Raw genomic sequence first — 16,713 nt, forward strand, 5'->3', positions numbered from 1 at the left:
CAAGAAATACAGTTTCTCCTTCTTTGCCATAATTGATACCCTGCATAATTTTGAACAGTTTTTTTAAAATAGATTAAATCTTCACTTCCTCTGTTTTAAAGAGGACAACTCCACTTTGCCTATCTCCCTATCAAGCTGAATTCCACATCTCTGCACAGTTATGAATGTGACTGTGTGCATTCATAATTAAAGAACATTGGCGTGAATAAACGCAGATGAAAGATTTTTTGATAGGTTTGTAACAAGTTTACCTCTTTACCTCTCCTCAATTGATTTGAGTCTTTGCTACGAAATCACTTGCCTTAAGGAGGACGGTTCCGCGAGAATTGCAGCAAATATCATAATTTACTGTCCTTGCACCACCTTGCACTTAAGGCCCTTAACAGGACAGATGAGACAGGTATGCTTTGCAAGAGTTTCCAACTTGGATCTTTGGAATGGAAATGTGAGGCTGAATTTCTAAATGGCTACACAGGCCAGATTGCAGTCAAATGTACCTTGAAGTTGCAGGTACGAGTTGATGTGCTGGTTTGCCAACATATTGGTGCCTCTGAACCGTGACAGTGGTGGGGCTCGGAATAATGACTAGCAATACACATGCACCGGGGTAACTAATTTAGTGTCACTAAAGACCTGTAAAGACCAGTCTGTACATGTGGGGCCCTGCTGAAGCAAAAACCTAGCCCAGGCACAGATGTGCTCTCCTAGCAGCAGCAAGCTAGAGCTAAGCAATCCATCAATCTGTTTTGACTCCCCCAGCCCTTGTACATTGACCACAGTGTAGTCTGGCATCTGTGGCTAGTTTCAATTCAAAAATCTTCAGACAGTACCTCAATTGGCCTCACCAGGAGAGTGTACTCACTGGCCACAAATTTTTCAGCTCGTTGGAAATCACATCGGACATCAGGTGGTGATTCAAACTAGCTTTGGGACCATGAAGTATGCAAGTGTCTTGATCCTGACCTCAGCACTAATATTCAGATCCATGTGTTTCTTTTCCAACTTAGTTACTTGAACCACTCATATCAAACCTCATTGGAGACAAATAAATAAAATTCCTGTTTTGTGTAATTACACCAGCGTAGTCCTGTTCATGTTTCAGGTTTCAAATATAAGCCAAAGGTGGCTGGAGAAAACATAAATGAAACCACTTGAAGATGCAACTGACTGGATTTTACAGTTAGTGTATACATGTAAAATATATCATACACAAAGCATATTGCCTAACTTAAGCTCTGTTTACTCCAGGAACACAATTTAGTTTTGTTGAGTTTGAAGTGATTTACTATGTATTGAGAATAAGAAAGGTGTCACACAAATTGCCTGTTTTTTACCATTTACGATAGGAATTGGCTTTATAAATATTCATGACATGAAAATCCTACCTAAGTGTACCAGTGGGTAAATGTTATGCGAGCATTTTACCACTAGGGTTTGGTAATGAGCCAACTGGATCTCAAGGAGAGTAAGATTTTGCTTCCAGCATGTTTGTTGCTCAGAAAGTGCAAATCCTAGAGGGAGAAATACATTCCCTTAGCACTGTTTATGCAGAGTAATCTTGACTGTCTGGAGCTAGCCAGCCTGCCTCAACAAGCTGCGAGTGATGGGCGGGATTTTTGCAGAGTCAGGGAGGCTTCATGAACTTTAAAAATGTGAATCAAACTCAGACCGTGCCTGCTTTCTGACACATTCCATTTTCACTGGGAGGAGAAAAGGACAGGGTGTGACCTACACATAATTCAAATGCAACAGGGCCCAGCAGTGCTGAGTTCAAACAGAACCCATTTTTCATGTAACAGTGGGAGCTACAAATTTATGGAGGAGACATAAAAGCTGCATAAGATCTATGGAACTGTTAATCAGTGAAGTTCTTTAAATCCCCAATCCTTTAAACTATATATTTTAAAAAATGGTGTGCCTGTGTCAGTCATGGTTGAAAGAATATCTGTTATTATATCCTGAGTAATGTCTAGCTGCTGTACACAACTGACAAATATCCCGTAAGGACTTTTGAAGTTCATAGTTTCCTTGACGGCTCAAGGAGCTTATTAAAGTATTTAGTTATATATTCATTATATATTTTAATATATTATATATTACTTAATTATTAAAGAATTTAATTTAGTTACATAATTGTCTTTTTTTCTGAGAGATTACGTATTAAAGGGCTTTAAAGTTTAAATAAGATTTTGTGAATGTCTTTTTTTTAATGATAGTAAAAGCTGTGATTGATGTTTAAATCCTAACTTTGTTTTACCTAATCAGGGCCCTTCAGGTCCACCCATGTTGAATACTTGATGAGTTGGATTTAATGGTTAAAGGATATTGGGTGGAGGGGGGCCTGCGTTTGTATTAAGCTGACCTGTGGCTGTAGAAATCATGGCAGTATAGATTACATTAGTTTGGCTTTACAAAGTGCCATGTGAATGGGGTTCATGAGTTAGGAGGAGTGGATAGTGTTATGGGGACTGAGGAGCATTGGCTAGAGTGTGTAATATTTAACCAAACAAACTGGGGCGATATTCCAGATAACTGATGCAGAGCTTTTAAAAAGCCTGCCTTGGAACTCACTGACCCCTGCACCCACCTCCCGTTTGCTTCTGAGGCAGTGGGCCAATGAGTTACAAGGCAGGCTATCCAGTTTGGGCCTCAGCACCCACTAGCCTGGAAAAGCCGATCTGGTGGGCCTCTATCTCTGAAAGGAAATGTGGCAAGCCAAGAAGCCACCCAGTTTGCATTCTCCATCCGGGGAGCAAAAATGTGGCCTAATATATTTGATGACCCTGCTTGGGCTTAATTGATAATCGGCTGCTATACTGCTTGATGCCAGAGAATCCAAATAAATTTGAGACATGTACAAATTTCAACCAGTAATGTTCAAAACAAGATATTAAACAAAAGTAAAACATATCAGAAATCAATATTTTTCCATTAATTTATTAAAATGACTTTTATGTCTTTCAATAACTTAATTAGAATTTTCATTTGAATACCTCAATTTTTCTGAAATGCCTGGTATAAAGACACTACATTAATGCCATTGAGTTACTGGACTGGACTCTTTAGCAATGCATTGAGAGCAGTGCAGGGTCTTTGGCATTTCAGCTGGACGTTCATATTTATACCAATTACATGAGAGTTGCTGCAACTGCACTAAAATGTTCTTCATCAATCAAAAAACTGTTCACAGAATGCCGAAAGCAAAGCCTGATACACCGCTTCCGCCTGTGGAACTTACTCTGAGTTAACGTCAGCATTTAAAATGCAGGAAGTTCCTTCTCTGCAGCGTTTAGATCATCAGTTAACTTTCATTTGCTGAACCAAAAATTTGCCTGAGAATGCATCAGGGCAATGGTATTCCTTGTTGGTTTCCCAGCAGAGTTTTCCTGTACAGGGCAAATTTGTGGAACATCTGTTGTCAATGCAGTTGCCTGTGGCTGCAAATTATTCTCTGGCATAATGCACAAATAAAATTCCTGTAGTCAAACTATTTGACAATATTTGTTCAAATAACTCCTGTAGATTAACTGAAAGGAACAAAGTTAAATTGGCAAAACTAGCACAACAAGAACGCAGTAATAATTACGAGTAGAGGTATAAGCACTTTTACTGTGTGTCAGACCTAATTTGGTTAACATCTTTAAAATTATTGAAGTCTTAAGAGTAGAACTCCGATGATAATGCTTATATTAATTTAAGAGGATAAATTTCTCTATGAATTATATAATGTGTCATTCTGCTAGATTAGTTCTATGTTAAGTATTGCTTCATCCCTTAAGGCCACAAGCTATGACTCCTATATACGGGTCCACTCGAGACTACTGAGTATCTTCTTTCTTTGTTCATGCAGTTTTCCCCAACAATATTTAGTTACAGCTTGTCTGAGGTGCACCTGAATTGTGAGATTTGATGTGATACCATAACTGTATTGGACCTGTCTCCATTTGTTTGTAAGTATACTACACAGTCCTGGGTTGCATTGTATGTAGGAAAGTGAAGATCAGGCATAGCTGGAAGATTCTTTTGACAGGGAACTCATTTTTCAACCGTATGTTCTGCTTTGTTTTTTATATTCTCATTCCTATGTTCATCCCTATATAGTACTATGATTGATGCTGGAGTTCTGCATTATTGTTTGAGTATCATTAGTCAACAGGTCACAATATTATTGTGGTGAAATTCCCAGTTACTGAGATGGCCAGTTAATTTTGTAGAAGTGCTTGATCTTTGTTTTGCCATGTGCAATGACACAGAGGTCTGAGCATTATGCATACAAGCAAGTGGAACCAGGTCCAATGCTTTTAAGAAATCCCATCTCAGATCTCACAATTCATGCGCACCTTATCTATCAAGATTTAACTAAAGACATCTGTCAAACAGTTTTTAAAAATAAATTTGAAATTCTTGGTTAATTGTAAAGCAAAACTTGTTCAGTCAAACTCCAAGACTGGCTAACGTATACTATTTATAATATAAATGTTTCTGCCTCTAAACTAACCCAAAAGCCACACATACTTGGCTGTATGCACCAGTAAAGGAAACAAATGGATTTCTCTCCAGAAATTGTCTTTCTGGAAAGAAAACACTTTAGCCAATGGATTTATTCATTGAAGTGCGAAAAGATGTTCATGTCATCTTCTCGCCCAGCTGTCTGGTACTTGTAAATATACCACTGAACATGCACAGTTGTATCTGAATTCCTGTCAGACACAGTTTACTCAGTAAATACAGTGTTAAGAAGCTCTTTCAGTCACTGTTCTAGAAAGGCAAATCGATTTCTGAACCCTGAAATGGGTTCAGAAACAGAAGAAATTATCTGGATTAATTGCATCTTCCTGACAGGTGTCAGTACGTGTTTCTTTTGGTTTTGCTGAAAGATCATTTATCTAAAATGTTGGGCAGATGGTGCATTGCCGTCTCTGCCAGAATTAAGTTGTCAGTGGGAAAGTGCATAGTCAACAGTAGTGTTCGCAATGGATGCTACCTTGCAGGCAGCTTGTCACCTTGGGATTAGCAAAATCCCCTGAACACAGACAATAAAGGCAAGTGACTGGACATTGGTGACATCTTTCAGCACAGTGAGAGCATTCCTACCCACCCAGTACACCTAAGGCAGGTGTTAGGATTGGAAGAATCTCTTCGCTAGAATTATGTCGTAGTTGCAGCACAGCAGTCTCCCAATGTTAACAGACACCACGTGCAAGTTCTTGCCAAGAGCGAGCATCATTGTCAATTTGATGTCAATTTGACACTTAGGATATTGGGCATGTAGCCACCCTGTTCTGATCCATATCTCTGTCTGTCTTGTTATTTATTTCTTTTTCTGTCTCAGCTTCCTTTTTTTGCCTGCCTAATTCTTGATCTTTCTTGTTACCTATTGACAATAAAATAAAAGTCACTGTCAAAACGTATATCAGAATCTTTAGTATATCGTCTGATCTTTTTATTTGAAAAAAACCTTTTAATTAGTTTTGTACCCTAAGAAGTAAGAATCTTCTGGTCATGCGCAAACTAGTTGCAGAATGTTATACTGAAACGGAGCAATTTTCCACAGCTATACACAGACTGTGCTCCTTGTGCATTGAAGATACAGATGTTTGCTGGGAACTGTAGTTGTTGAGTGCTTCAGCTGTCAATGATCGTCCTGAGAAGCTCATTAACTCAAACACTTGGCTTTACAGAGAACTTTTGATTTCCTATATAAAAGATTGTAATACACGTTTTAAACACAGAACATGACATGGTGTACCTATGTTTATTTGTTTCTTGTATATTTTGTAATGACAATGCCTTAAATCTTATTTCCAAAAATGCAATTTTCTGCTTGGTGATAGCCAAAAGGAATTTCAAAATAGTTGAGTCAGTGATAATGGGAACTGCAGATGCTGGAGAATCCAAGATAATAAAATGTGAGGCTGGATGAACACAGCAGGCCCAGCAGCATCTCAGGAGCACAAAAGCTGACGTTTCGGGCCCGAAGCGTCAGCTTTTGTGCTCCTGAGATGCTGCTGGGCCTGCTGTGTTCATCCAGCCTCACATTTTATTATCTTATATTCAAAATAGTTGAAGTAGCTTGATCAATTCCACTTGTATATTTCACGGAATAGAATCACTATAGTGTGGAAACCGGCCCTTGGGCCTAACGAGTCCATGCTAACCCTCAGGGCATCCCACCTAACCTACACATCCCTGAATACAATGGGCAATTTAGCATTGCCAATCCTGTACATCTTCAGATTGTGGGAGGAAACCGGAACACCCGGAGGAACCCCACACAGGCATGGTGAGAACTTGCAAACTTCACAGTTAGTCGCCCGAGGATGGAATCGAACCCGGGTTTCTGGCGCTGAGACAGCAATGCTAACTACTGAGCCACCATTCTGCCCTAGTTGATGCCAAGAGCCCATTTTTGATTTAGAATCTTTTGATTTTCTTAGTAGTTTGTTTACTTGCTGATTGCTAAATTCTCTATTTGTTACATTTACTACTTGTTTCATGAATATGAAACTTGAACCAATGAGCTACAGGTGTGCATTGAATATTTGCCTGTGATTTTTCTCAGTATTAAACATGATACAGAAAGTGTAGTGTGTCAGACAGGAAAAGTGTGCATATGTTTTATTTGTACATTTTTGGATAAATAGATATACATTATGAAAATGTAGACAAAAGCATAGTTCATACAAGGTTTGACCACTGCTTTGTACCATAATATAATAATGGTTTTGGTGACCGCATGAACATCTCAGTTGAAGATCACAAGTTGGTGTTCCTAAATTGGTTATTACTGTGGTATGATATCCCTGAGATAGCGGACTCTTCTGTTGCAAAAATGTCTTTTTCCATACGACTCATATGTTCTTCATGATTTAGCAACATGTAGCATGTAAGTTTATTTAAACAGCCTGGGTGGCTTTATTTTCTTATTTCTTGGGAAGTGGTCAATATTAGTAATATTACTCAGTATCGTAGCATACTATGCTGATTAATTGAAGAAAATCTACCCACCAATTCTTCAAACTTTCACCAATAACAAATTGGTTTGCAACCTAGAAATCTCAAAAAAGTGAATAAGCAATCTCTTTGACACAGATCAAGGTGGAGGTGGTGGGGGCAGGTGAATATGAGAGTTGACTGTTGTCATTTTGGTTATAATATTTTGCAGTTTATATAGATATTTCAATGTATTTATGCTTGAGAGAGAAGAGCTAAACAGTTCTGCATCATTTTATTGTAAGAGATGTATAAAAAAAGTGCAATCATAATGTCATACTAGAAAAAGATTTTGTGATATTTACTTCATTCCATCAGTGTTTTTGTCAAAGGTTTATATGGAGAATATCACTCAAATAATGAGTTCATCATTAAATAAAAACTTCGTTGCAATGGTATTTCTGTTTTTAAAATTGGAATTGAAGAGCATTTTTGCTGTGGCCTTGACACTTACTCTTAGTGTCAGTAGCAAGGCAATTTGTTTAAAAATCAAGACTATGCTTATAATGATAGAAAAATAGAAATGTTTATAATTATTGGCCACTATAATTTATTTTGAAAAGTTAGTGTTAATTGCCTAAAGGGGTGTGTAGTTTTGGATTATTTATTTTATTTCTGGTTACCTCTCAGGCAAGAAGCACTGCTAGCAGCCATCAGTGAAAAAGATGCTAACATTGCCCTACTGGAACTCTCTTCATCCAAGAAGAAGAAGACACAGGAGGAGGTAGCATCACTAAAGAGAGAGAAAGATAGATTGGTGCAGCAACTCAAACAGCAGGTCAGTGCCCATCCAGTTCTACGTATTTCAAGTGGCTCAGTTTTGCTAACGAATTGCATGTTAATCACTCAAGGTTTGGAGCAGTGTTTCAAGATAAAGTTTTCATCATTTAATGCATGTACATTAACCCACCAAAAGCAGCAAAATTTGTCTGAAATACTCTAACAGCAGATGATAATAATGGGTTATGTGTGACCTAGTATGGTGATAGTCAGGTTGTGAGCATGACAATTGGTGTTTGGTAAGCATGTGAATGCACGTTACCACAATTCAGATAGAATTGTCTAGTATACTAGATAATCTATTCATATAAGAATACATTCTGAAAAGGTGACCAACGTAAATATCTGAAATTGTTATGTAGTTTTTGAATTGACCAATAAGTATAAATTATAAAATTTTGTTCATTCTGGTGTTGCACACACATAACATTTTTAAAATTTTTTCACTGAATATTAAAAATAATAGATTATTTTCACTAAATATATGTAACTTGTTTGTTCCCTATATCAAGTTATTTTAAATGAATTTCTGCCCGAATAAGTACCTTACAAACCAAAACAACCAACTCTTAGTGAATTAAATCTTAAAAAAGGTTTATTTGTGCAAGGTAACAGTCATCTTTGTTTTGAATACACTGTGCGTATATTTTTAAATTAGGCACAATTATGACATTACAAATTGTGTTATGTTTTCTTTTTGTTTATTTAATATGCCTGCTATATTTAAAAAGGGTGAAAAAATACATCATAACTCTAATCTAGGAGACAAAGGAACAACTGGTGAAATCCGAGCCTGAAATGGATTGTATGATTTAACAGTGAGCAGCAGAAGTGGGGCTAGAGCTAAGGGAAAGATCCAGGCTTAATGGGAGGAGGACTACTACAGATAGTGAAGATAGGAGTTGAAGGATCTGTATTATAATGAGTCTTGAAAGTGTTGCAGATTATGATTGTGGGAAGGACGAGAATGAGACATCTGAGCAATGGAAGTATGTGATTTGTAGGGAGTCTGTAGTCTTATTACTTGGTATTTTCTACATATTTCACAGTACAGTTTTATTCATTGTCAAAACTTAAGAGTTATGTCATACATGGTTGGCTCAGAACAGTATGGAGAAAATTCTCCTTAGTCACCATGGTCAAAAATGAAGGGAAATTTAAACAATGAGCCACCCCTGGGTTTATACCTGCCTATCCCAGGAGGAGTATTGTTGGCTGCTCCTTCCTCACATCCCACATGAAAATCAGTGATGAACTCACTTCCAGAAGCATCTCCTGCCAGACTACTGCATTTGACAATGTTCCTGTCATTTAGAAGGAGGTTGTAAACACTGGCAAGCAAACAGCAAGGATTTAAGGTCGCACTTTGAAGTCATTGCTTCCTCTCCTTCCAATAAGTCCCAAACACTGCTGACAGTGCTGGGCTTGGCAAAATGGGAGATTGGGGCACTTGAAAAAATTCTGGGATTTTTGCTTTTTTTCTTGTACTTCAGTACATTTCCTGCAGCACAGCCAGAACTTACCATCCTTGCAGCAATGGCTCTCTTTTAGGTGGGAATTGCATCAGAAGCCTACCATGCATAACAACCTGTCTTCAATCTAGGTGATTGGACAGATTTGAAGAAATTTACATTATCAATTGGGTTTACTCCCTGTTAGAATTCCATCTCAAAAAGGAAATGCTGGACAAACTGATTAATCAAATACTGAGGAGCTCGATGACCTTGAGAGGGCAGTTGAGAAGAACATGGAACTGGGCCAAAGCATAGCAATAATTCAACAGAAATAGAATTTTGACACCATTGTCGCATTATTTTCTGAAAGGAAAAGAGGTACAGTAATGAGAGGAAATAATTCAATACATGCTTGCATTTCTAGATGATGTTATGCCTTGAATAGGTCGACCGGATAGGGTCACAAAATATTAGGGCTGTTTGTACCAGAGGTCACAAATTATCATGTGACCCCACTGGGTTGTGCTGGACCATGTGAGGAATCATCTTTTTTTTAGTGGTTTTGTCTTAGTGATCAAGACGTTTACAAGCCAGCTTGTAAATTTTCCTTCTGGACAGCTTAGCTTTTTGTTTGCAAGACTGATTTTGTAATTTGACATTCCCAAGGAATAGGCAGAAAATCCTTGACTGCGTGCCTATTATTTCCTGAGATGCTTTCTTTGTGACTACCACCTCTTTCTACTAAAATCTTTAAGATTAGTTTTATGAGGTACATGAAGATCTCTCATGGCAGCAATATGCAACAGAATTTTTTTGCTGAAATACAACTGAGCTAATAAGATGAAGATGTTCCACTTTAATGTTGGTTGGTTAATGAGCCCTGATTTATACATAGCATCGCAAATTTTGTTTTAAAGTAGGTTTGTGCCTGGCCTGACATAGAGTCAGTGTTTTGGAGCTGTGTCTGCTACGCTTTGACCTATCTTCATAGATTCCTAGACTCATGGCTATGAAGAATGCCATTCAGTCCATTGTGAGCATGTGGACACAAAGGTCTATGTACATTAGTCCCATCTTCCAGCTCTTGGCCCATAGCCCTGGACACTAAGGAAATGCAAGTGAATATCCATCTCTTGCTCCCAATCCTGCAGGCCTCTGCCACTTACAGACCCTCAGCCAATCACAGACTCTCACTCTAGCTCCCAGACCTAGAAACCTTTCATGGCCTATGCAGCTCTCTGACTTTGTCTCTTGATGCCAACCATTTGGTTCATAACCTCTGCCACTCTGACCCACTATCTTAAGGTCAGCAGTCTCTGACTCTCCTAGATTCTCCATCCAAAAGTGGGCCATCCGATATTTCATCTTCTTATAGCCTTATCAAGTTATTACTCTTGACAGTGAATTCTGGGTATTGATCTGTTGTTACCCAGATGACCTTTCTTAACTGTGAGTCATTTAAAACACCTCAGGTTTCCTTCATTGAGCCTGTGTGCTTGTTAATTGGATTTTATTGCATTGTCTTTTTCTCGCTCAGTACTAATCTTCACTTGTCATGCTCCTGTGCTTCTTTGGTGCCCTCCTGCAGATGATTGTGGAGAAAAACATGCACTCCATGATAATCTACATGTATATAAATGTAAACCTCTTACATGGTGCTCCAGTGACATCAGCGGCACACTGTTGTGCATTGCCCTTCTGTTGCTGCAATTTGCTCATGACAGACTAAAGAATATGCAAAATTCCTTTGGTCTTGTAGCAACTGATTCCCAAAGATAGGTCAAGTAGAATATCAATCCCTAGCTTTGATAACAATCATGCCATGACTGTTCAGCCTGATCAGATGCTTTGTGCTATTACCCTGAGGCTGGGAGAGAAACATTCCATTGGTCCATGCCATATATAAATGAAGAGCAAACACATACATAAAGATAAGCAGCCTCACATGGATATTTTGATTCCACTTGCGTTTCATGTGTGTTATCTCCCAGGTACAACTGACCTGAAAACCGTGTTTTTTTTAAATTCATTCATGTGACGTGGGTGTCACTAACTGGTGTTACTACATGAAGACAAATAGCCAACTCAAATAAGCCTCCGTATCCCTGTATTGCAACACAATAAAACATAAAGACATTGAAATCCACCCGAATGGTTCCTATCCAGGCTTTGTGAATAACCATTAATAGACTTCGTGAATAATTGATATAGAACACCAGGTTTTGTAGTTGAAATAAAAGAATTAACAATTCATTAGGAATACAGTAGCTTTGGCTGAGCAAAGTTAAACAGCAAGGTAAACTAATTAAAGTTTATGATCTAAATCCAACCTTTTTTTGATTCTAGCCCCCACTCATGCAAAGACAGACAAACTGACATGGTTCAGAGATAAATCAAAAGAAAAATACGAGATATATAACTGACATTTTACTTAAGCTGTTTCCAGAATCCATAACATCACAGGCAAATGGGGTTGTATCTTGCTTGGTTTCTGAAGACACTGTCAATGCAAATAGATTCCAGTAAGTTCCAAGGAGTACTCATTTAACTCTTAAAACCTGAGATTCTATCCACTGAACTTCGGATAAGTTGGTAATGAGAGGATAACCAAGGAACAATGAAACCTTTGGCAGCTACACTCTTTCTGATAAAAACACACATTTCAAAATCAGTGCAGACTTTAGTTTCTCTTCCTGTTTTTTATCTCAAGCCTTTTCTTTGTAAGCCAAATTAGCACCATAGCTCCCTGTGAGGCCCAGTTAATATTCAAATATCTCCCATCTGTTTAAACATGATGCCTTTCTGAACTTGAAACACTGACAGAATCATTTGAACAAGAATCAACCTGTCATTAATCTCCAGGACTAGCCTCAAAGAAATATCAGTTTGCTTGTTCTCTTTTCTTTCAACATAACACGTTGCTGTTCACAGTCCGAAGGTGACCTTCAGCTGGCACCTGTCAGCTTAACAGTTCACAGCTCCATAATTGAAAATGATAAACATAAAGAAAAATCAGTGAGGGTTCTAAGGTAAACTTATATTGCCCTTCCCTAATTGCCCTGAAGAAGGTAATGGTGAGTTGGCTTCGTGAACTGCTAAAGTCGTCGGATGTAGGTACTCTTAAAGTGCTGTTAGGTAGTGAGTTCCAGAATTCTGACACAGTGACAGTGAAGGAGAAGTGATATATTACCAAGTTGGGATAGCGTTGTTTTCTAAAGGAAGTTGCATCTTCTACCTTTCATTCTTCTTCGTGTAGAGTTTGCAGGTTTGGAAGCAATGGTTGAAGAAGCCCCAGGGAACTGTTACGTTGCTTCTTGTATGTGGTACACGCTGCTGCCATCAGACATCAGTGGAAGAGGGAGTGAATGTAGAAGGTATTAGATGAGGTGCTTATTAAATGAGGCAGACATTGGCCAGGGTGAATTTGCCCTTTTTTGTGCAGAGACCATATCTGGACAATTTTCCAATTGGTTAGACGTACGGCCAGTTCTAGAGCTTAAATAATCAATAGTATTTCCAGAATGTAATCAGGCCCCATAGCTTGAGCAGTACCCAATGCTTTCAGCTATTTTAAGTTACCACATGGAATGAATTGAATTGATTGAAGACTGTCATCTGAGATGCTGGGGACATCAAGTGGAGTTTTAGTTAGATCATCAGCACCAGGGACCCAGGTTCAATTCAAGCCTTGGGTGAACATCTGTGTGGAGCTTGGCACATATTCCCCATGTCTGTGTGAGTTTCCTCCGGATACTCTGGTTTCCTCCCACATTCCAAAGATGTGCAGGTTAGGTAGAGCTAAGACATAACATGGAACAGCAATTGGTGGTGCAGTAATGTGTAGACCAGGAAATAATAATGTTAATGTAGTACATGCTATGAATTGGGAAAATAGAGATGCAAGTAGCAAGGAAATGCAGTGTTCATGGGTGACTTCAATGTATACATAGATTGGGTAAACCAAAGCTGCAGAGAGAAATTTCCTGTAATGTGTTTGAGATAATTTTCTGGAGCAATATGATGAGGAATTAATGAGGCCACAGGCTATTTTAGATCTAGTATTATACAATGAATAAGGCTAATTAATAAACTCGTTGCGTAAAAACCTTTAGGGAAATATACTCATAGTATGAAAGAATTTACTACAAAGTTTGAAAAAGATACAATTTAATCTGAAACCAGTGTCTTAAATCTAAAAAGTTTTTATTCATTAGTGGAATGTGGCTGTCACTTCCGGGCTAACTGACATTGCCCATCCCTAATTTCCCTGGAGAAGGTGGTGATGAGTTGCCTTCTTGAACCATTGTCGTCCATTTTGTGTGGGTAATCCCAAACTGCTGTTGTGGAGAATTTCCGAGGTTTTGATCCAGAGAGAGAGTGGTGACATAGGTCAAAAGAAAAGTGAGACAGCTGCGGTTGACAAGAGCATTTGGAGATGGCATTAGATCAAAAAAGGAAACTTACATTAACATGAAAATCTGAGAACTTGACAAATGAGAGAATTTTAGCATTCAGCAAACGAGGATCAAGAAATTGCTGAAGAAAGAGGATGGAATAAAAATGTAAAACAGCAAGAAACAAAAATGTGTTGTAAAAACTTGTTTACAAATGTGAAAAAGGGAAAGGTAAGCACATTTAAATCCGCTGCAGCCAGGGAGACAGGAGAATTTACAGTACAACATAGAGAAATGACACAGGAACTGAATAAGTACCTGGCTGCACAGCAGAAGACAGAAGAAGTTCTCCTCGAAATAAATAAGACCTATGGATAGAAATAAGTATTAGTTAAAAAAAGTAGTGTTTGAGAAATTAATGGGACAAAAAGTTGACAAATCCCTGTGACCTGATGACCTCCACTCGAGAGTGTTGAAAGGAATGACTTCATAGGTAGTGGAAACATTAGTGATCATCTTTCAACATTCTGTTAATTCTGCAACACTGATTGAAAGGTTTCAAATATAATCCCACTGTTTAAGAAAGGAGGGAGGGAGAAAGTGGAGAACTACAGACCAATTAGCCCAACATCAGTCAGTAGTGGGGAAAACACCAAAATCTTCCACAAAACAGATAATTCCTGTTTATTTAGAAAGTAGTCTGCTTGGGCATCATTGACAGGTCTGACACTTGTGTTTTAAGGAATTGTTGGTAGAGTTGGTCAGAGAAACAACTAGGGATACTTCCGCACCTACAGCTTTTATCTTCTGTGCAAGAAGCAGTCCACATTTGGGCAAAAAGAGAGAAGGTGGCTGGTATGCTGCCCAATGTTCTGTTTCCCATCCCTTGTCAGGAGAGAATCCTGACACTGGCCTGAGCAAGCCTTGACTGATATCAGAAGTTGTCCTCGACAACTCTGATGGGAACGGCTGACCAATGGCTAACGATATGGAGGCCAGTCAGAGAAAGCAATGAGCTGAATCCATCAGATGCTCGCTTTGGTTTCCAAGTTAAGTTTTGTTGACATCGAGCACTTGTTTGTAAAATTTTAGGGGAGGTGATGGCAAAGTGTTTTTGTTGCTGGACTGTTAATCTAGAGACTCAGGTAATGATCTGGGGACCCAGGTTTGAATCCTGCTATAGCCAAAGGTAGAATATGAATTCAACAAAAATCTGGAGTTAAGAGTCTAATGATGACCACAGATCCATTGTCAGTTGTTGGGAAAACCCTTTTGGTTCACCAGTGTCCTTTAGGGAAGCAAACTGTCATCCGTACCTGGACTGATTGGCATGTGACTCCAGAGCTTTAACAATATCATTGCCTCTTAACTGCCCTCTGGGTATTTAGGGATGGGCCGGAAATGATGGCCCAAACAGCAATACTCTCACCTTGTGAATGAACAAAAGAAGTTTTGATAAAATGTGAGGCTGAATATTATTTAGGTGATTTGTGCAGTTAATGAGACATTAACAAGGTGTAATCACCATTAATTGCCACTTGTTCCTGCCTACCATGAATCTCACCATGACACTTGTGAAAAGCCTAAAAGATAGTGAAAGATGCCACTAACGTTGAGACGACCCTTACTGCATGACTCTTCGCACATCATTCAGACACCCGTAAAGTTCAGCTCAGAGTCTGACGTGTTTCTCGTTGCTAAAGACATCAATAGATTTGGGAATAGTGCAAGAATATGGTTTTGGAGTTAATGACTACTGATGATTAAGAATGGTAGAGCAGACTTGAAGGCTGCTCAAATGTTCCTTTATCCCTTTACAATGTGCCTAACAATGAATCATACTAAATACTGCAGATGGCAAGAGGCATCTGGGGTTTTGGACTCTGGGGTTAAAGCATAAATGAGCACAATATGTCAAATAAAACCAAATACTGCAGATGCTGGAAGTCTGAAACAAACACAAAAAATGCAGGGGAATCTGAACAAATCTGGCATCTTCAGAACTCCGAGTTACATTGGATGCAACATTTACTCTCTTTCTCTTCACAGCTGCTACCAGACCTGCTGCATTTCTGTGTTTGAAGCAGAATATGACAGTGTCTGGTGAACATTTGTCTCCCAATCAACATCAGAAAAATGATTATCTGCTCATTGTCATATTGCTATTTGTGAGAGTTTATTGTGTGCCAACTGTCTTCCATATTTCATGCATTCTGGCATTGATTATATGTTTAAAATGCATCATTAACTGTAAAGTACTTTGAGATATCTAGCAGTCAAGAGGAACACTATAGAAATGCAAAACTTTATTTTACTTTGCAAGCATCACTTTCAAAATTGCAGAGTGTAAAATGAAAAAAAGAAGTGTTGCTGTTGAATGATGAGTAACAGGCCTTTAAAATTGTTATTTTGCCCAGTTTTACACCTCCAGAAAATTGCCATGCAAGCCCATTGCTTTGTATATTTCCCAAGCACATTGAACCTATGGAAAAATTCAGATTGAAGAATTTAGTCCTTCCACCCTCACTATAGTTGTACTCAGCTCATTTGTGAATGCAGCCCTGATTTTGTCATTCTTGCAAAGCAGAGGCTGTTATGTAAATGAATTATTAGTGCTGCCAACGTTGTGGCTTAAACTTGTGACCCTTTGCTGGTCTGCATTGCAATATTTTTTTCTTGCCTCAGGCTTGGTGCATAGCAACACTATCACTTTCAGTATTATGTTAACTGTAAGGATACTTTGATGCAGAATCTGAATTTGCCCTTCATCATTTTTAAGTGAAAGTATATAAGTTACTAAAATCCCAAAGCCAAAAGTTTACACATCTTTCACATACTGTCATAACATTGTGACTTCATCATGCATGACAATTCAAGAACGATTAAAGGAATTTATTTAAACTGAACAGCTTTGTGGTCACAGAACTGGTGTGAATGTCGCACTGTTTTAAATTTGGAATAGTGACTTTTGATCATATGCCCTTTTTTGTCTTTTCACTGGAATAAATCATCAGTATGAAAATTGTGAAATTTAGTGAAATGTGACAGTGATGAGATTGTTGGAGGGAAAAGGTTCTTTGAAGTTATAGATC

At 38.4% G+C, this 16,713-nt stretch overlaps 1 protein-coding gene across 1 annotated transcript in view; it reads left to right on the top strand.

Moving 5' to 3' along the window:
- Nucleotides 1-16,713, top strand: part of LOC125460655 (ELKS/Rab6-interacting/CAST family member 1-like) — a 730,867-nt gene that overhangs the window by 500,460 nt on the left and 213,694 nt on the right. Inside the window, exon 17 of the mRNA XM_059652379.1 lies at nt 7,624-7,771. Coding sequence (XP_059508362.1) covers nt 7,624-7,771 — 148 coding nt within the window. The remainder of the gene's footprint in view (nt 1-7,623; nt 7,772-16,713) is intronic.

Source organism: Stegostoma tigrinum, chromosome 18 (assembly GCF_030684315.1).
Source record: "Stegostoma tigrinum isolate sSteTig4 chromosome 18, sSteTig4.hap1, whole genome shotgun sequence".
NCBI classification, from domain to species: Eukaryota; Metazoa; Chordata; class Chondrichthyes; order Orectolobiformes; family Stegostomatidae; genus Stegostoma; species Stegostoma tigrinum.